The sequence below is a fragment of the Xiphophorus couchianus genome, chromosome 20 (assembly GCF_001444195.1).
Source record: "Xiphophorus couchianus chromosome 20, X_couchianus-1.0, whole genome shotgun sequence".
Classification (NCBI taxonomy): domain Eukaryota; kingdom Metazoa; phylum Chordata; class Actinopteri; order Cyprinodontiformes; family Poeciliidae; genus Xiphophorus; species Xiphophorus couchianus.
The window spans coordinates 16,076,496-16,098,017 of record NC_040247.1 but is presented as its reverse complement, the minus strand read 5'-3'; the positions used below and the strand labels follow the sequence as shown (position 1 = coordinate 16,098,017).

The 21,522-nt window shown below is 34.6% G+C and overlaps 2 protein-coding genes across 5 annotated transcripts; both read left to right on the top strand.

Moving 5' to 3' along the window:
- The first annotated feature begins 1,317 nt into the window (after positions 1-1,317).
- LOC114136277 (uncharacterized) lies at positions 1,318-6,979 on the top strand. The gene is made up of 13 exons (XM_028004177.1): positions 1,318-1,386; positions 1,626-1,655; positions 1,847-2,130; positions 2,286-2,597; positions 3,394-3,474; positions 4,226-4,309; positions 4,717-4,812; positions 5,175-5,193; positions 5,578-5,597; positions 5,699-5,733; positions 5,840-5,900; positions 6,075-6,115; positions 6,211-6,979. The coding sequence occupies exons 3-13, from the start codon at positions 2,019-2,021 to the stop codon at positions 6,280-6,282; spliced, it is 933 nt and encodes a 310-aa protein (XP_027859978.1). The 5' UTR covers positions 1,318-1,386; positions 1,626-1,655; positions 1,847-2,018; the 3' UTR covers positions 6,283-6,979.
- Positions 6,980-7,087: 108 nt separating this feature from the next.
- LOC114136276 (uncharacterized) lies at positions 7,088-21,142 on the top strand. 4 transcript variants are annotated; one of them, XM_028004174.1, is made up of 16 exons: positions 7,088-8,080; positions 8,222-8,248; positions 8,378-8,668; positions 8,810-9,091; positions 9,168-9,452; positions 9,658-9,717; positions 9,803-9,889; positions 9,978-10,043; positions 16,450-16,497; positions 17,434-17,547; positions 19,104-19,122; positions 19,415-19,434; positions 19,527-19,567; positions 19,668-19,734; positions 20,034-20,074; positions 20,172-21,142. In XM_028004174.1, exons 4-16 carry the CDS (start codon positions 8,968-8,970, stop codon positions 20,262-20,264), a joined length of 1,065 nt encoding a protein of 354 aa, XP_027859975.1. In that variant the 5' UTR covers positions 7,088-8,080; positions 8,222-8,248; positions 8,378-8,668; positions 8,810-8,967; the 3' UTR covers positions 20,265-21,142. The 4 variants fall into 4 exon arrangements, with proteins under 4 accessions (XP_027859975.1, XP_027859974.1, XP_027859977.1 ...); XM_028004173.1 differs by having other exon boundaries at positions 17,431-17,547; XM_028004176.1 differs by lacking the exons at positions 9,168-9,452; positions 9,658-9,717 and having other exon boundaries at positions 17,431-17,547.
- Positions 21,143-21,522: the final 380 nt, after the last annotated feature.

Below are 21,522 nucleotides of genomic sequence, written 5' to 3'. Positions count from 1 at the left end.
TGCAACTAGTTTGTCAGACTGCAGGACAGTGGCCTTTGAGGACTGGAGTTTGACACCTGTGCTTTAGATGAACTCTGATGTTCTTGAGTGGAAACTTGAAGTGAGCGACGCTCACCCCGACACCAGTAAATAGTGGTTTATTTGGGGATGAATGAAAAATACACACTTTGCTTTTCAGAGGCAGGTTGTGGATATTTCTTCCAGAAAAGACACCAAGATTTTCTCTCACTGAGAGCATTGTGTAAATCTATGTGCATGCATGGGCGCTTACACTGAAGGTCCTTTGATGTGTGCAAAAACCAAACACTGTACACTTGCAGCTGCACAGCATGAGATGTAATCTTCACCTTAGAGAAACAGCAAATGGTTGTATCAAACTTTGTGTCATGCTGCTTCTATGTTAATGTCTTTATTTTATCAATTTTCTGAAGATTCTTTTTCACAGCACAACATAAAAGCTGGCTGTAACTTTCCAGGTTAGAACGTGCATTTCGTCTCTGTTTCTGTTTCTGTGCTGTTGCTATCAGTTCACTGAAACAGTTTGTAAAATTCATTTTATGTTTTATTTGCATGTCCAGTAAAAACGTATTTCCTATTTTTTATATTTTTCTAGGCTATCCCTTTGGTTTCAGAGACGTTGTAATCAGTACGTCACCAGAACGACAGAAAAATGTAACTACATCCAGTTAAAATCATATATTTTTTGTTTCTTAAAGCACTAGTTTGCTTATCCATAGTGCAATAAAATTCTATTTATAAAACCATTTTTATTTTTATTAGCTTTCTGTTTCAAAAGCTAAAAATGTTTTGTGAAACAAAAAACATTGTGCAGTGTGTAAAGCCAACTACTTTGCATTTTATCAAATCTAAAGAGATGAGTTTGGACACATAACCAGTGAAGAATAATAGTTTGTTCATCCATCCATCCATTTTCTGAACACAGTTGGGTCGGGAGGCGCTGGTTCCTATCTCCAGCTAACGTTCTGGGCGAGAGGCAGGTTCACCCTGGACAGGTCGCCAGTCTGTCGCAGGGCTAATAGTTTGTTGCTCATTCATAATATAACAATTAATAAAAACACCTAATGGTCAATACCTTCATGAGCATTACCATTGAAATGTAACCAATGGTCATGATAATCAAACAGGGGATATCAGCAAAAATTAAAGTATTTGTCCTTGAGTCCATTTGCACTAAAATCTGCTTTGATGTTGCTTTTGGAGTGAAGCTGTTTCCCCTCTGAGTCGCCTGTCAGTCATGTTTGTGGGTTGTATCTTTGAGTTCTTCTGATCTTCATGCTGTCAGATGCTTATCTTCTCTCAAAGGTTATGAACAGCTTAAGTCTGCCTTCACCATGACGGGATGCCTGGTTTTTATCATTCTTTTGGGTAAGTTAATTTTCTTACTTTCTCTCAACATCAGTGAATTTTCACTGATAAATATAAATACACACAAATATAACTTTGTTTTTTCTCACTGGCTTTGTTGTGCAGTTTATTCTGAGAATAATGTGCTGTTTGAAAGTCACAGTATGTGATTGTGACTTTATAATGTGCCAGTTAATCCTGTTTATAGATGAAGCTTTTCAGTATAGATACGTATTGTGTTAAATTTTTCTTTCAAACAGGTTCTTTTCGTGAGGTGCAAGTCAAACAAGGTCAGTTTCTGATGTTTCTTTTGTCCAGATGTGTTATAACTGTGCAATTTATTACTGCTAGTAAAGTTACCTAATATCTTAAAGGCTTAGCACAAAGCTTTTCTTTTCATTTCAGATCAAAGAATAATTTACTGTTGGAAATGTGTTAATCTTGATGTATCAATACTTGATCTTCTGTTTTTATATTTCAGCTCTTCCTCAGGCTAAACTAACAGTGGATTCATCAATAATCACAGAAACAGATTCAGTCACATTAAGCTGTCAGGCTCCAGCTAATTTTTCTGTGCATCAGTGTTATTTCTATGTGAATGGAGGAACTCTGACACCTTTCTCCTGACGTTTACGGGAACTGAGCTGCTGTTGATGGCAAAGCAAAGTTCATCCTCAGTGGCTGAAGTGAGATGTTTTTATATTGTAAATTATGGGGATAGAAATTCTCCATCTCCTGACAGCGATATGGCCCGTATTACTATACGTAAGTGACTGCCTCATTTTTGAAAAAGTTAACGACTGAGTTTTATTTATGAAAACTTGTCAAAGTTTAACGGGAAAAGTTATCAACTCTGGTTTTCTGCCACAACATATAAACTATGTTACTTTCCCTTTTTACACAAATTACTTTTTCTGTAGGTCTAAAACCACAGCTGAATGTGCACTATGTTAAAGGTATGTACGCTCTCTTCCTTTGTTCTCTGCCTGAATCCGTGAAAAACGCTACATGTAACCTGTACTTTGGAGAATCAAGTCATCCAACTGCAACAACAACAACGTGGAAGACGAAGAGCTCAGAAACCAGTCAGCGGTTCTGTCGGACTGTGATTGAAGAAAATGAATTACTTTGGCGTCTACGTTTGGTTCAGCAGAAGGAAGTCAGCTGTGATTATAGTTTGAAAGGTGACAGGAAAACTTTGTCACCTCGTAGTGATCCATACAGCTTCAGTGGTGAGTCAAACATGACATGAATACAGTAAATGCTGTAAAAATATGTTTTTATTTTTAATAAAGCCATGGACCCTCAAGGTGCAGTGTGCGGATCTGGCACCAATATGTAGATCGTTTAAGTCCCATGAGTTACGAGGTGGAGCCTCCAGGATCAATCAGCATGTCCCACATGTACAGACAAGTCTTAAACATTATTATAATTATGAACATAATGTAATTGTTTTTTTTACCAAAATATTTTTATTGAGATTTTCCACTTTGAAAATAGAGTCATGCACAAGTCTAAGCAAGCGTCTTATAGACATCCTACAGTAAGTCGGAGAAATGGAAAACAAAATGAAACGTTGAATAAACCAAAACAAAAACAAAAAACACACAGCTTCTCAAAACAGCTGGGGAAACAGATTGGATGCAGTTGTACATGTATATTCAGCGTGTCACACTGCAGGTCCCAGCAAATCAAGGGTTGAAAAGCCCTGATATCTCAAAAACATTATTAGGATTTCCTAATATATGCTATTCTTTTCAGAGGCAAATTAAAAGATATCTGTTTAACCACTTGGTGGTGCTAAGTCTGTTGACATTTTTCCAACCCAAAGCTGTACACCTTTTTGTTTTTTGCAGAAAACAGGTTTATGTATATGAAAGTACATTCTATTTTAGTAAAATTACATTTCTTAGTGCAGAAAGCTGATAGGAAATATTCCGAAGTCAGTTTTACAAAAAAATTAGAGATTCTTTATTTAGTTACACTTAAAACTGAAAACCTGTTTTCTATTCGTAGATGTTGTGGAAGGAAAAGTAACAGAGATCAGGACAATACCAACAAGATCCACAAGGACCGCAGGCTCAGTGGACTCAGTGTTTCCCACCAATGGTAACAATAAAATATATTTTCGAAAAATGTTATTGTCTTGCTTCCTGAGAGCACAATGTCAACATCCCAACATTTTGGTTTTCAGCAGATTGCAGGAGTAAACAGTTTAGTAAAAGTAATTTTCCCTTTAATCAGCTCAATGTTGTAGTCGGAATGAGAGAAATTACCGTAGCACAAAATATTACTGAATAATTTACACGTTTTAAGGCAGTTTCACTTCTGTCAGACTGTCCAGAGAAAATGTAGCTTCCCACCATCAATGCATGAATGGATGAATGTGGTGTCTAGTGTCTTGTTTAGATTAAACAAAGACATATATATAAGACATATATAAGTATAAGACATTGTATCATTTTTATTACCATGGGCTATAATATTATTTACAGACAGAATCCAATAAGTGCTATGCATTTGCTTTTATCCCCTGACTCATTAATACCTGTAAATATATGGCTGTGTAACCAGTTGTCTTCAGAAATCCTCCAGTTAGTGAACAGAGCCACAATTCTGAATATAACACCATGTCAAGCTTTATAGATCTTTATATTTTGTATTTAATTGGAAAAACCATGAATTATTTGATCTGTATTAAACACAAATCTGTTTTTAAAAGGACATTTTATCAACCAAAGAACATTGTTTATTTTTTTAAAATGGGAAAGAAACATGTTTTTTAAGATGTCTGTAAAAAGCAGATGTCATCTGGTTTACATCTGATTAAAATATTAATTTGATCTCATCTCTGTTTTAGTGTCTTCAAGTGTCACTTCTAATTATAAAGTGGCAGACATTACAGAAAAAGCAGGAAGTCACAAACCTAAGGGCAAAAATATAGGTGAGATTCTTGTTTTACTGTCAGTATTAAGATGTTTCTGTTTCTGTTTTATCCTTGTTTTTTTTAAATACAGCTGTTTAATATTGTGCATCCTTCAGTAAGATATTTAGACTATTTCAAGGTTTATAACCTCTTGAATCTATAGAAGCTCACGTTTTCCGAATGGTTTCTGCTGTATGCATCGCTCTGCATTACAATATGAATTATATTCTTCTGTAGTTTAGTTATTTTCAACTTGAAACATTAATTAATATGCATGTAGTATTTTAGTTTTTGACATTTATGTAAACCTTAATAGTAAAATCTTAGCTGACAGATTTTTTAGATTTGAAGTCGGATGATGTTGCAGCAACTCAAAGCGATTGTGGTTTGAAAGTCAAAGTGAAACTTTATGACCTTTAAAACAGACATGAAGACTTTAATTATCACGACAGCTGTGGCTGGAGTGATTGTGATCTTCATCTTGATGGCAGCAGCGTGTTTCAGAGCCAAAAGGAGGACTGGTGAGAAACATTTAAACTTTTATTTAATAAAGGAGATCCATTAAAAAGTTTGTCTTTGACTCTGCTGAGAATTTTTTACAAATAAAATCCATTATAAAATCAAACCTCTTACAGCTACAGCGACATACTGCAGATATAATATGTTTGATAAAAGTTTAAATATAGTAGGATGTTTGTAAGTTAAGAAATAACATTTAGAGCAAAGACACTTAGACTGTGTTGCTGAACACAAGCTTTTTAAATAAATATTAAATTAGTGATGATTAGCAGCATAAAAACAGAATCTGAAGTCTTGAGTTGTGGAGTGTGAATGGTTAAGAACAACTAAGTCATCTGATTCAGTCTACTTTTTATTTGTTCAGAAAAGGGATCACACAAGAGGTAAGGCTTTCTATTATTGTTCTTTTATCAAATTCAGGTCCTGATAAATAAACATAAATCTGTTAACGGTATGTTCAGAGAGAAATATAAAGTTACTGGTTTATCTTACTTTGTGGATCTGTGGGCCTTCATAATATTGCTTTAATTTATGGATATTTAAAAGCTTTCTTAATGGTCAGATCTCTTTTATCTTTAAAATTAATTCATGTTTTAATGGGTTTTTTAAAAATTTTACCTCAGAAATCAGAAGGTTTTGTACTTAGTTTCCTCTGAAATGTCGCATGACAGGGAATAAACTCTTAATTTGTCCAAATCTGATTTTGCTTTGCTGCTCAGTGTAATAACTGACTAAATAAATCTGTTTCTTTTTTTATTTTTGCATAGAAAACAAACCAACATTACAGGTAGTACACATCTAGGATCTTGAAATATCTACTGCTTTTCCTATTAACTTATATTTAGTCTCTATATTTCTGTTTATGAATCATGTTAATGTCTGTTGTAGATCAGTCTGTACAGATGATTGATGACACAGAGATGGCTGTGAACAATTGTGTAAACAATTTTTTGAGTCATTCACATTGCATTATCTTGTTTGCATTTTTTATTCATTTTCCATTGACATGATCTTTTCCGTTGTTTCAAGTTACATAGTGATGCCGTCTACAGCATTATCACATCTGTACCTGCTGCTGACTCATCTACAGGTGAGTTTCCTTAATTTGATACCCACTTGAAGTTGATCTAAAAATACATTTGCAATAAAGTATTTCCTAAAAATAATTTATACAGTTTTTATATTTACAGAAATCATAGATTTGTTCACAGAGAAAGTGAACTGTCAAACCTGATACTGTTAATTGTGTTTTCTACTTTTTCAGATTCTGGAAAATCCGCCGTTGAAGATTCTTCAGCTGAAGACGTACGAAAAAATGATCACAAAAAAAAGATGTTTGTGAACTTAACTTGTGTGTAAATGTTAGAAATGTAAAAAATCCTGCTGTCTTTGTTTTCCAGTCTGACGTCGACAGCCTGTACTACACCATCCCTGATTTACCTCCTCCATCATCTACGGGTGACAGGGTGTAGAGCGGTGGGCTCCAGCCCCAAAGGGCCGGAGTTATGCAACTTTTAGACGTATCTCTCTGCTTCGTTACACCTGGCTCCAATATTAGCTCATCAGCAGAGCTCTGTGGAGCTTGACTGCATGTTAGTGAGGAAGTTTTGCCTTTTAATTCAAACGTGTCGGACAGAGGACACATCTAAAGGTTATCTGGCCCTTAAGTCCACTCATGTAGAAACCCCTGCAGAAGCAATGAAATACAGATGTTTTGTGAAGAAGAAACAATAAAGTTTGAAGATAATTAGCTGTACTGTACCACACCACTTAACGTGTGTCGTAGTTAGCTCTGAGGTGTCATTCTGTGAAAGGATTTTTGAGAAAAAGGACCATGCTGCTCCCCACAAGATGCCGCCCTGGGCAGTTGCCCATGTCGTCCATATCAGAAATTGCCCAACCTATTTATTTCAGAGACTTCTCATGCTCACAGTTCATGAGGGAAACTTGCCTTTCTGTCTCTTTGTAGAGCACCTTGGTCAGGATAAGTTGTTTTTAATGTGCTTGATAAATGCATTTTATTTAGTTTTGACCTCTGTCTGAGGGGTTTTATGAGCAAATAGACTCTTGCCGTCTGTCTATTTAGAATATTTTAACTTTCCTGTACTATACTAGGCAGATTTTTTAACTGGAAATTTAGGCTATCATTAAATCTTGTTCTATTTGTTTCTTGCTGAGTTTTTCTTATTTAGTTAGTCTTGATTAAACACTTTGTGTCCTTAGGTCTGATGAGAAATTGGCTGTGCTCTGCAGACTTTATTGTTCATTGCAGTTTGATCCTCTCTTGTTTTATGGATGAATCACATAACACAGTGATGAACTAAAAGGTTCAGATGAATCCTGGTCATGTAGAAGATGACCGGCAGTCCAGATGGAATATTTTTATAATACAATTTAATCTACACCATGAATTTAAAGAACTTTAAAGGTAATTTGAAAACCAATATACAAGCCTCTTAATATTTTATATTTGACCTTAGAATATGGAAATGTTCCTAAATAAAGGATTGATTGATTGAGCACACAGACAGTGACAATGTTCAACATGGCTGCCAATGGCAACAATAATTATAAATACCAATATTAATTGTGACAATGCAGTTACAGAGAGTATGTTATTTTAACAGGTGAGTTTTGAGTCTTAATATGAACATCCTTTATTTATCCTTCATTTATTTCCTGAACAAGTAATCAGTTGCTTCTAAACTTTTGTTGGGGGAATTTGTTCCCTGTGTATTAGCCTGCTACGCCCTTTGTAAAGCTATACTGTCAATCATTAACAGCAATAATTTGGGTTATTAGGAGAAAAGAAAACTGAGAAAAGCATAGTACATCTGCAAATTGTGTAAAAGGTTATTGTTTTTTGTGGTTTCTGAAGAGCAGATGGTCGACCGTGACATCTGCTGCCCTCTTCCTGTGCGTCGTGATAAAACTGCGGCAGGGTAAAACAGTTAAATCTAGTTGAAACGTTGCCAAAAGAAATAGAAATTAAACAAACATTGTTGCTCCACGTCCAATGACTCATACACATGCACATGTGGCCAAGTGGTTCATGAATATCTCTAAACTTTCAGTTCTTCAGGCCAAACCACAATTGGATTGGTGTCTGGATTCTGGTCAGTAGGTGTGTCCACTTCAGATAATGCGGATTATTTTTCCCAAAACAACTTTTGAAACCTAATGTGGGTGAAGTTAAAACAGGAACCTGTCTGTGCCAGTGCATCAGTGGCATCATCATGACTGCACAGCTGCTGTTCTTTATCCTCTTCAGTGAGTATAGGTTTCCTTATCCTGCAGTAAATTACTTTATTATTAAAATGATCCATATCACTTTGTCATCAAACAAGATAGATATTCTCACGTTTAAATCTTGTTGCTTCTTTGTCTCATTTTCAACATTTTATTTATCAGATTCCCTCTTTGGGACCAAAGCTGAAGGTCAGTGTTAATATAAATTTTACTGTTGTGAAGAGATTATTGTTTAATCAACTATTTTGAATTGAAAATCAACTTTCTTTGTTTGTTGGTGGTAATACCTGATATTAAAAACACCTTTTGAACTTTCAGCTCTTCCTCAACCGAAGCTAACTGTGGATCGACTTGTGATGACAGAAACTGATTCAGTCACATTAAGCTGTTCGGCTCCACCACATGTTTCTGTGGCTCGGTGTGATTTCTACATTGAAAACAAAGAAATGTTTTCAGACTCCTCCTGTGTGGAAACACTGACAGGATCTGAGATGCTGAGGATGTCAAGCAGAAGATCACCAGCTAACGTCAAAGTCAAATGTTTATACACTGTAAAGGATGGAGCTCTACAAACATAAGACAGTGCATCAACATTAATCACCATAAACAGTGAGTAGAAAGAGATTCAGCTTAATTTAATAGCGGATCTTATTCTGATCTGTGTTTTGTTGATGAAGATTGTCGCAATAATGATTATAGCTATGCTGGATACCCACCATGTGTATAACTTTACTGTGTTCATATTTTCAGATCTTCTTCCAGCCACACTGACAGCGAATCCTCTGGTGATCACAGAGTCAGACTCAGTCACTTTAAACTGTCAGCCTCCATCTTCTGTTCCTGTGTCTGATTGTTATTTCTACATTGGGAGAGAAAAAATACCACAAAGATTTTCTTGTCTGAAGACGATGACAGCAGCTGATCTCCTGTCTTTAACCAAACAAAGTTCACCAGCTAACATTGATGTAACATGTTATTACCTGAAATCACATCCATCTCCAAACAGTAACCTGCTCTCCATCATCATACAGCGTGAGTAAATACAGCTGTGATGAACTATTACAGATTACTGTGATATTAAACTATTTGATCCTGTTTATGTTTTTAGTTCCTCCACCTGAACTGACTGTGAATCCACAGCAGATCACAGAGACAGACTCAGTCACAGTGAACTGTGGGACTTCTTCATTTGTTTCTGTGGAGAATTGTTTTTTATATTTCATAAACTCAAAGATGTCCAGAAGCATTTCCTGTGAGCAAACACTGACAGGAAGTGAGCTCCTGACACATCAAACTTCACCTGCTGAGGTTGAACTAAAATGTTATTACATGGTGACGCGTGGAGGAATGCATCAGTCTCCATATAGTAACACGTCTACAGTCTCCGTCCACAGTAAGTTAACTCTCTCTATGATCAATAACCTCTAAATATAAAATACTTGTTAGACTGTCAATCATATGTTCTTAATATAATTTTGGCTTTATAAAGTTTTGTTTTCTGATCCTTGACAGAAAACAAAGGTCATATAAGTTTGGCATCATACATTTTATTTGTCACATACGTGTGAAAGGTCTAAATGTTTCCTTTGCCATTGCAGAAGTTCAGGAAACAGATTCAACCACATCTCAGAGAGTAACGACTGTCAGTGTGACTGCTGGTAATATCTGCTTTCTAACACCAATACAAGACATTATTAAACACATTTAATTATATTTACTATGTACTTTGACTTTATCCATCAGGTCAAACATTTAGGACAACAATAGAAACAGAAAGTCCATTTTCTCCTCCCCCATCATCAGTGAATCCTACATTATTTGCTACAACAGGTCAGTCAAAACCGCAGAAACATCGTCAGCTTCAACCTTTGAACATGAAATTCATGAACAATTTTTTGTTTTTCTTTGTTTTCTTCAGATCCAAGTGGAAGGACCACAGTCAACACAGTTTCTACTTTGTCAACGTCACCATCAGAGGCAACAGGTCATTTTATACATTTGGATCATTTTATGAAAATGTTTAAGGATTTTGATACTTTTTTCTTTTGAAAACATTAACATGTAAAAACTGCTGTATGCAAACACTTTACCTGATTTTACATTAGATTTAGCTTCTCTTTGTGAGTTAAGATTTTCTAAAATTCTTCCCAGTGCTAAAACCTGAAATATTAAACACTGAATTATTATGAAAATATTTTATTACTTTCTCTGGAGAAGTTAACATACATAATTTATTATTTAATATATATGCCTTTTAAACTATATTACTTGAGTTGAATGGTTTGGGTTTTCATTCCTCCAGACAGAACTGGCATAAGTGAGTCAGATTTACTCACACGCCCTTTGACCCCCACCCTGAAAGACTTGACAACATCCCAGACCATCGTCCCAGCTTTCCCAGTGTCCACTGGTAGGATCTGCTTCTGAACAATGACTTTAAAACTTATTACATCAGGATGTAACAACTATATTTGTATAAATTTAAAAGTCATCTTTTTATCAATAGTTGGAAAGAAATCAATTATTTGAGCTTTACTATAAAAATAAACCGTTCACGTCCTAAAAGAAACAATGCATATTAAAACATACAGAACAGCTTTTGTGTCCATCCAACCATCCAACCATTTTCTGTTCACCCTTGTCCCTAATGGGGTCGGGAGGGTTGCTGGTGCCCATCTCCAGCTACGTTCCGGGCGAGAGGCGGGGTACACCCTGGACAGGTCGCCAGTCTGTCGCAGGGCAACACAGAGACATACAGGACAAACAACCATGCACACACACACACACTCACACCTAGGGAGAATTTAGAGAAACCAATTGACCTGACAGTCATGTTTTTGGACTGTGGGAGGAAGCCGGAGAACCCGGAGAGAACCCACGCATGCACAGGAAGAACATGCAAACTCCATGCAGAAAGACCCCGGCCGGGAATCGAACCCAGGACCTTCTTGCTGCAAGGCAACAGTGCTACCAACTGCGCCACTGTGCAGCCCCCGCTTTTGTGTCCAGTAATATTTAAATGTTACTTGATTATAAAGATGTGATTATTTATACAGTAAGTGCTGAACGTGTTTCATCTCTTCATGCAGTGATGATGATCTGGAGGTTCATTGCAGTAGGAATTACATCTTTAATCCTGTTTGGATTGACTCTAAAATGTTGTATAAGCAGGATGGGTAAGAATGGAAATATAGCTCTATAGAGCACTAACTGTTGTTCAATTTAAATATCATTTTAAATACAAGTTTCATCTACATCTACTTAAATATTAACTACATTTAACAAATTCTTTGGCATAGTTCTTTTACAGAGAAAGTTCACCAAAAGATAATATTTATTATTTGTCTTTTTCTTCTAGAGAAATGTTTTTCGAAAAGGTAAGAAAATGTAATTTTCTAAATATTGTTGCATAAATGTTGGCTGCTTTTTTAAGATCTCAGTAATTGTTATGGTATACATTGTCTTGGATATGGACACAAGAAGTCCTGTTTATGTCCAGCAGCATAATCAATGTTAACTGCATAACTGAAGAAGGTTAAAAATCAACAATCACACTATTAAAATATCAGTCAAAGGTTTTCTGTGTGCCTCTGCTTCTACTTTAAATAGTTAATAATGGCTCCCTACAGAAAGGTTAGAGCTTCTTAGTGCAATTCTTTCACCTTCTGATATTTTAGTTGTTAAAGAAAAATCTTGGACTATCAAAAGTTGATTTTTACAGACGACCCTGTGCAAGAAAACACTGAACAAATATGGTTTGGTGTGCAATAGTTGTGAGAAGAAAACTTCCTCTGTTGAAAATAAATATGGATGCACAGCTAAGCTACATCTGACTGAACCGAAGTAAAAATGCTTGAGCTTATTGCCAATGTGGCGTGTTTTAAAAAAAAAACTAAATTCAGGTTATTATTAGCATAAAACCTCATAACAAGTGTCAAGCCTGGTTGTGGAGAAATAATGTTTGGGTTTGTTCTGTTGTTTGTTTTTGTAGATTTCACGTTAGATTCAAATATTTTTCAGACATTTTTTTGTCCATTTCATTAAAAACACAACAAATTAATTCTTGTCTGTTGCCACAGATCAAAAGCTGAAGTTTCAGGTAAAGAAAACTAAAAGTTTGTTGCTCATCAACAATAAATTGTGTTTTGATGTCTTTACCAGACAGCAGCACTATTAATGTGTGATTTTTCCTTTTGGTCATTTTCCAGTGGAGCAGATCCAGATGTCTAGTTTGAACAACAGAGATGGTTTGTTAAATATCTGCTTCTGCTAAAATGATGAATCTCAGAGTTATTCTGTCTCAGTGGAGACTGTCCTGCTGCTTCTTTCAATCATCTTATTAAAACATTTACAGGCAGGAAGTGATGATCCTGCAGCGCTGCTACCTGCAGCTGTAACTCTGAGTTTGTCTCTGTGAATGAAATGTAATGATTACTGATTGGTGGTTTGGCCACTTGATGGCGCTGTTCTGTTGAATAAGGTTGAAACATGTTTCTGTAGAAACTGACATATTTGCAAAGGTACAAAGAATCACATGTTTTCTTAAGTATAAATGTAAAAATCTTAAAGTTGAACAATATCAGCTTAATATGTCGCGCACTGTAAAAACAAAACTGAACAAGAGTTTTGCTAAATGTTTCTTTGTTTTCACAGAGTGACGACTGAACAGAAGAGCCTCGTCCAACTAAACCGTAGTTATTGTTTTATCTTGTGTAATTTGCAAATCTGTGTTTTTAAATGAATGTCCCTTTGAGAATACCACAACAGCATTTTAATAACAAAGCTGGTTGAATTTACTCCATAGCATAAACCATGATTTTATATGTTTTAATTCAAAATATGTTTAAATATCTGTTAAAAATGCCATGTTGAATAAAATGTAATTTGCTCAAAAATAATAATTAAAAGATGTACAAACCAACACAAAGAGGAGAACGACTTCAAATTTAGTGTGTTACGTCTTTATTTTATGAATGTATTTTATAATTACATTTATGACCCATTTCTACTGCTGGATATGTTGATAATACATAAATAACCAAAAAATAAATCATTTTCATTTTAGTTTTTTGACTTGAAAGAGTAACTCACCATTATATATTATGTATTTTATTTTATCTGTATTTGTTTTTGCTCCATTATTCTAAGGTATATTTTAGTTTTTTAAATGATTACTTACTTTGTTGAGTTTAATCCTTGTGAATCATGTTATCAGTTTCAAATATTGTTCTATATAAATAAATTTTACGTTTGTTTTTATTCTGCTGTGTTTTATTCATGTTAGGCCTTTTTACAGGAACATCAGCGTTTGGTTTATAGAGGAACTGAACCTTTGATTACCTCATCTAGTCTTTACATGCAATCAAGTGAGCAACTGCAGAACAACCAAAGTGTTTGGAAAAGATTTAGGAAATATGTTTTATTTGAATTTAATCTGGAGCTGGAAATTGAACACCACCTCTGCATGTTTGAGGCTCATATGAAGCAAGCAGACAATATGCTATTGTGAGGAGGGCAATATATAATAAAATATCAACATGTTACTGAGACCATCTGTCTTTACCCAGTTCACATGGAGGCTGGTTCATATAAGACTGAATAGTTTTTGATATTTTTAGATTTGTGATCAGAAACCTGTCTCTGAGGACTTTTAATAGGAAATGAAAATGACGATTTAAGCCACAAAACTTTATGTACTGAACTTCTAAAGTGACTCCATGCAGGCGATCCAGAACCGAAGCTTTGGACTTTAACTAAACATATGAAGTGTCAGTAAAATGATGATGATAGTGAAATGGTCTGTTCATGTTGTGGGTTTAGCTGATGTAAAAATACTGATGAACGTTTTATTCTGTGGTTGTGTGTTCCTGTGGTCAGTAGGAGGATCCTCTACTGATCATGTGGTTTGTTTTAGCGACAACTTTTGAAACCAAATGTAGGTGATAGTGACAGTAGGAAGACATTCACTGCTTCATCATGGCTTTACAGCTGCTAATCTTCATCCTCCTCTGTAAGTTTAGTTTATTGTCATTGATTTTATGTTCTGCTCTTTAATATAAACTTTGAGTTTTTATTTTTTGCTACAATGGTAATAAATTGTACTTTCCAGTCAGAAAAGACACAAATGTTGTTTCTTTGTCTCATTTTCTACAGATTTGACTCATGAAGCCAAAGCTGAAGGTTAGATTCAGTTAAATATCTTTGTTGTAAATAAAATGTTTCTTTCCTGATTTATTAATTAAAGTTGATATTAAAAACACCTTTTGAACTTTCAGCTCTTCCTCAACCGAAGCTAACTGTGGATCGACTTGTGATGACAGAAACTGATTCAGTCACATTAAGCTGTTCGGCTCCACCACATGTTTCTGTGGCTCGGTGTGATTTCTACATTGAAAACAAAGAAATGTTTTCAGACTCCTCCTGTGTGGAAACACTGACAGGATCTGAGATGCTGAAGATGTTAAGCAGAAGATCACCATCTGATGTCAAAGTTAAATGTTTCTACGTTAAAAAGAATGATGCTCTCGATGCCCCATCATCAGACAGTGAATCAACAACCATCACCATAAACAGTGAGTCATCTGGTTATCAAAGATGGTAGCAACATTGATTATAAACATAATTCCTCCTTTATTTGCTTTTTGTTCATATTTTCAGATCTTCTTCCAGCCACACTGACAGCGAATCCTCTGGTGATCACAGAGTCAGACTCAGTCACTTTAAACTGTCAGCCTCCATCTTCTGTTCCTGTGTCTGATTGTTATTTCTACATTGGGAGAGAAAAAATACCACAAAGATTTTCTTGTCTGAAGACGATGACAGCAGCTGATCTCCTGTCTTTAACCAAACAAAGTTCACCAGCTAACATTGATGTAACATGTTATTACCTGAAATCACATCCATCTCCAAACAGTAACCTGCTCTCCATCATCATACAGCGTGAGTAAATACAGCTGTGATGAACTATTACAGATTACTGTGATATTAAACTATTTGATCCTGTTTATGTTTTTAGTTCCTCCACCTGAACTGACTGTGAATCCACAGCAGATCACAGAGACAGACTCAGTCACAGTGAACTGTTCGACTTCTTCATTTGTTTCTGTGGAGAATTGTTTTTTATATTTCATAAACTCAAAGATGTCCAAAAGCATTTCCTGTGAGCAAACACTGACAGGAAGTGAGCTCCTGACACATCAAACTTCACCTGCTGAGGTTGAACTAAAATGTTATTACATGGTGACGCGTGGAGGAATGCATCAGTCTCCATATAGTAACACGTCTACAGTCTCCGTCCACAGTAAGTTAACTCTCTCTATGATCAATAACCTCTAAATATAAAATACTTGTTAGACTGTCAATCATATGTTCTTAATGTAATTTTGGCTTTATAAAGTTTTGTTTTCTGATCCTTGACAGAAAACAAAGGTCATATAAGTTTGGCATCATACATTTTATTTGTCACATACGTGTGAAAGGTCTAAATGTTTCCTTTGCCATTGCAGAAGTTCAGGAAACAGATTCAACCACATCTCAGAGAGTAACGACTGTCAGTGTGACTGCTGGTAATATCTGCTTTCTAACACCAATACAAGACATTATTAAACACATTTAATTATATTTACTATGTACTTTGACTTTATCCATCAGTTCAAACATTTAGGACAATAGAAACAGAAAGTCCATTTTCTTCTCCCCCATCATCAGTGAATCCTACATTATTTGCTGCAACAGGTCAGTAAAAACTGCAGAAACATCGTCAGCTTCAACCTTTGAACATGAAATTCATGAACAATTTTTTTGTTTTTCTTTGTTTTCTTCAGATCCAAGTGGAAGGACCACAGTCAACACAGTTTGTCTTTTGTCAACGTCACCATCAGAGGCAACAGGTCATTTTATACACTTGGATCATTTTATAAAAATGTTTCATGATTTTGATACTTTTTTCTTTTGAAAACATTAACATGTAAAAACTGCTGTATGCAAACACTTGCTACAGCCTTCACAGAAATATAGCAGAGAAAAAGTATTTTTTTCCCTTGTAGATTTTTTGTTTTATGCTTTTCTGTCACATAAAAGTGTTTAGATCATCATACAAATTTTAATATCATATATAGATATTTGAAACCAGATTTTTATGTGGACTTTTAAATAACAAAACTATATTACATTAGATTAACTTCTTATTGTGAAGTAGGATTTTCTGAAATACTTCCAAGTGCTAGATGCTAAAAAAATAAAAACTGCAATACTATAAAAATGTTTCATTTCTTTTTCCAGAGCAGCTTGCGAACATAATTTAGTATTTGACAAAATTACTTTTTAAACTGTATTGCTTAAATGATTAATCAAGGCTTTGTCAGATCTAAATGTTTCATTTTTCATTGCAGTTGTTGAGCATAAGGATTGGACCGTCACAGCTTTCCCTGCAACCACTGGTACGATCTGTCTCTGAACAACAGTTTTTTTCAATGGGAGCTTTACTTTTTGGTTTTTGCATATGTTATGATCTGGAAAAGCTCTATCTTCAAGGTTTATTCTGTTTTTGGTTTTCTGTCACTCCTAATTGAGATCATGAAAGAAAGTTTTTTCTATCACACAGCAGTTACTGAAACCAGATGTTTGCATACATTATGAAAAGACATTTTTCTCCTCACTGTCTGGTATTCAATCATGCTGATCTTTACCTGCCTTATGTATGTTAAGATTTTCAAATTATTTTGCCAGAAGGATGAGACAGTAGGAAGTCAGAGGTTTTCTTGCATTAGTACTTGATAGAACTGAACTTACACTAAATTAATTTTGTGAAACATTATTGGTTTCCTTCCACAAACTTCCTGCAACAGTTTGTTGTATTTTTGGCCTATTACTCCTAACTACTGTATCTAATCTCTTTGCAAAAGCAATTACATACAAGTTAAATGAGTGAAATAATTTTTTAATATGATTTTTAGCTCAAGGAAATGGCAGAGAATTGCTGTCGAGTTAGATTAGTTTCAGATTACTTGATTCCTGGCCACTAAATACAATGAAATGTTAAATGTGTATTGTTTTTCTTTCTCCTTTATGATACAGTCATGCACGATTCCTTCTGTTTTCAGTTTGACATCAGGGCTGCTTTTAACAAAGGAAATTTTGTATTCGCTTAATGCCACATGCAGAGCAACAACAACTACGAATAAGATTAGTATGTTGCTAACAATAACTTCTTTCTACAAATTATGCTTTCCGTATTTTGAACTACCTCAGGTTGACATAACATATTTTACGTTGTGCTTCCAGATGAAGCTTGGTGTACTAAAATGTCATGTCTGTTTTGTTTTGACCATTAAGGAAGTGAAACTGATTCACTGTGGTTTTTGTTTCCCCAGCAGCAGATCAGAAACTTTCTGTCAAAACTAAATGGATGTTTGTAGCTGTACCTGGTTCTGGAGTAGTTGTGGGAGTAGTTTTACTTGTGGGACTTCTCTGTTCCAGATGGAGAAGTGGTGAGTAGAGTCGCCTGAGAACATGAAAGTGTTTCTGTAGCTTTAAACTTCCCACCCATTTCAGTACCTTACATCATTCAGTTACATATTTGACAGTTTCTACCCATCATGGACATAAATGTCATATTAGTTCAAGGTGCTTATAAAGAATTATATGTCAAACAACAAATTTGACTGTTCAAGCTTTATTATTTTGTGGATTTTATCTAATCCTCACAAAGTCAAAACTATACATACTGTAACACTTTCCTTTGTGAAGGCCTGACCAAGATGTTAGATTGTTTCTTGATGCATGTTTGATTCTTTTTTATAAAAAATAGTAGATGTAATTGAAATTGATTGATTTTTGTGGCGCATTTAAACACAGTCCACCCATTTCTAGAGCGATCAAGCTTACCTAAAGCCTAATGTTACCCCGACAGCAGTTTTGATGTGTTGATTAAAGGGGAAGTTTATGAGTTTGTAGCTTTTTTTCTCCATCTAAGTTATGCATCCACTTTAGCACGATAACGCCTCTATCATATTACAGTTGAAAGCTCAGGACTGGAAGCCTAAGCTCAACGTCTCCTAATATACGTACTTCTTGTCATTATGGACACAAAGCCCACTACTCCTCTAATCAGAAACTTTTTTTTCCCAGAAGGTATTTGGTTTGTCACAGCTGCACGTCTCAGTTGAGCTTTGAGTTTTGTAGCAGAGGCATGTTTCTTGGTTGGTTCTTAAAAACTGTCTTTATCGTGAGACCTTAATGGTCACAAGTTTTTAGCTAAGGATAGGATTCTCCCTTACTGGTTTTTAATTGTTCCTCACATTTGCTTTCATTGGAGAGGAAAAATTTGGTCCAGAAACATAAACACATGTTGGTGTTTTAATAAGGCAATGATTCAGTCTAAAACTGTTTTTGAAGGTTTAAGGATAGTCCTGCTAAGCCTTGACCTTCATCCTACTAAAGATATTTTGGCTACGTTTGACAAGTATAAATTAACTCCACTATTTCTGATAAAAAAGAGAGACATAAATCAGACAGAATTATTTGAGAAGCTTGTTCAATGCTACAAACTGTGTGGAACAAAAATATCAGTTTATGTTCATGTTTATATTTAAACTGCTACGTAAATTTTTTTTTTTACCTCTAGTTGAGGTAAAAAAAACCCATCAGGAATGATGTTTGCACATCATTCCTGATTTTATAATTCACTGAACTTGTTTAATTTTCACTCTAACCTGGAAAAAAGCAGTTAAAAAAGTAAAAATCCTTACAAAATATGACATCTATGCCCATGATGGTATAAATCTCTGGTTATAGCATCCAGGTGATTGAGATCAGTGTCAGATTTTACATTTTTTTGTTTAATTCTTTCCAATATTACATTTTCATGTGCTTTAAAACAGCGCTGTAACATTTTAATAAAGTAATAGTTCAGGTCATGTCAATTTATTAAGATCTTTTATTTTCCGTCTAGAGTAAAGACACATCATAAAAGTACTTCTTTTCACACACATCATGTGTTGACTGTGTTTTCAATTCTTCTTTTCACCTTCACTTTTCTTGTCAGATAAAAAAACTTACCCGAGGTAAGGTGTTTTTCTTCTCATTTTAACTGGAATCAGGTTGATCTGTTAGATTAAAAGGTTTATCTTATTTGATTAAGATTTAGCAGTTCACTACAGGGAGCTTTATTGCTCTATTTAACCATGAAATAAATTAGTGCTGTAATATTTCCACTGTGGATTTTGCTCAGGATGAAAACTATCTAATATGTAAACTATTTATACATTTAAAAAGTGTGATTACACAATTGCAACATGTTATAAGTTGCACAAAATATTCATTTGTTTTATTGCATCATCTTGATTTTTATTCCAGATCACGAGTCAGAAATAATGGTAATGTAAATATCCATTAATCTGGATTTACAACATGTGTTTACATATTCTGCATTTATAGTTTACATGCTTTTTTTTCATTTTTGTTCCAGATAACTTTATAGGAATGAGGAATGTTACTAATGGAGGACTGGTAACTTTTTGTAAAATGTGTACATCATGCAGTCTAAAGGAAAAGAGAAGCTCATTTATTTTAACTCCATGTTCTTTCTTTTCATTCACTTATATAAAAGTTACCTGTTGGGAATGAAGATGGGTACCACACAGTCACCTTCGTTCCTGCAGACGACTCTGCAACCGGTGAGCTGCTTGTTAATCTATTAGTTGATGTTCAGTTTGTTATTAGCTTTTGGAAGAAAAACCTCATAAATGTTAACGTTATTTGATGAGTTTGTAGTTGCAAAATTGGGATTTAACATGCAAAAGTTGATTGTGAGATTACATTGTTTATTTAATTATTTTGCACATTTTCAGTATCAGGCACACTAATAATCAAAGTACCTAAAAAGCAGAAGTGAGACGTGTTTTAAAACTGAGAAATGACGTGAATACATAAGGCAACATAACTACTATGTACTTAATTTGTCATGTTTTCCCAGAATCCGTTGCGATAAACACACAGAACTCTCAAAATGAAAATGTAAGTAAGATGCAACAGTTTTCCAGAAGTGAACATGTTTACTCTAAAAACAAAGCATGTAAAAAAATAAATTATGTTTATTTTCTTCTTTATCCAGCATGATGTTTACCACGTTTACGCCACCATCCCTGATGAACCAGAAGAAGCTACCGTAGCCAAGCAGCTGTACTACACCCTACAAGCTCACTGAAAAACAGCTTCTGTTTAAAGATGCGTTAAAAATATCCACTAAATGTACAGCTATAGATTATGTTTTTATAGATATTTTTATTATTATCATTTCATTATTTTCTGTCCTCTCCTTTCTGGATTATATTTACTTTTCATTACGCAGTGTTGTGAAAAAGCGTTTTATCCGTTCTTCAGCTGTTTTCCTTTTGTGACAAAATTAAATGTTTAAAAATGTTACAATTTTATGTATTTTTTAAATTTTTGTTTTGGGGGAGTATGTCTATGTCAGTCTTGCACATCTGGAGACTAAAGGTTTTTCTCAAGATTAAATTAAGAACATCTGGAAACTTAAAATGATTCCAAAGAATCTCATTTAAATTTAAGTCTAAACTTTAACTAGGACATTTTAAACAGCAGCTCCATTGCAGTTCTGCTTGTGTGGTTCTGGTTGCCCAGTATTAAGCCTCATAACCTTTAGCAGGTTTTCTGCCAGTGTTGTTTTGTATTTGCCTCCATAAAAAGCAGCTTCCCTCTTCTGAATAAAACCATCCTCACAGCCTGATGCTGCTTCTTCCATGTGTCAGTTAGTTGGTTTTCTGGGTCATGTGCAATGTTTGTTTTCTGTGAAATTATTTAGGGGTCTCTTCAGGTGTTTTGTTAACTGTGAACGTTTGTATCGTTGTCCTTTCATTTTGCAATTTTGAGCCACTTTGTTATGGTCGAAATCTATGGAAACAGATTTGTGCCAATAATACCACACACAATGTTTTACTTCTGAAATGCTTCTTTTGTTTCCTTAATTTTAGTTTTTATCCTGTCAGACTAAAGGTCAACATCTTTGTTGACTTATTGTCATTTTCTTGATATACTAAAATAAATTGCTAAATGTTTTTGACACTGGATGTTAATTTTCTCTCCACTTCAATCTGTTGAAGTTCAGGGAGACGTTTTTATTTTGTTTTGAACTTTTCCTTTTTTTTTCTTTTTTTTTTTTGATATTTGACTCGCCATGTGGAGATAATTTCAGTCAAACATGATGTATTCTTACACTAAAATAATCTATGGTGCCTTTAAATTTTAATATTTTACATAATTGAATGTACTAAACAATATTTTTACCCTTACAAGATCCTAATTTTGATTGAATACAATGTGAGATAACCATCAACAAATGACATTTTGCTCTTTATCATGACAAATATCTGAAATTATCATATTCAGAATCAGAAAAGCCGAAATGAAAACTTAACCCACCACAAATATACTGACTAAACTGA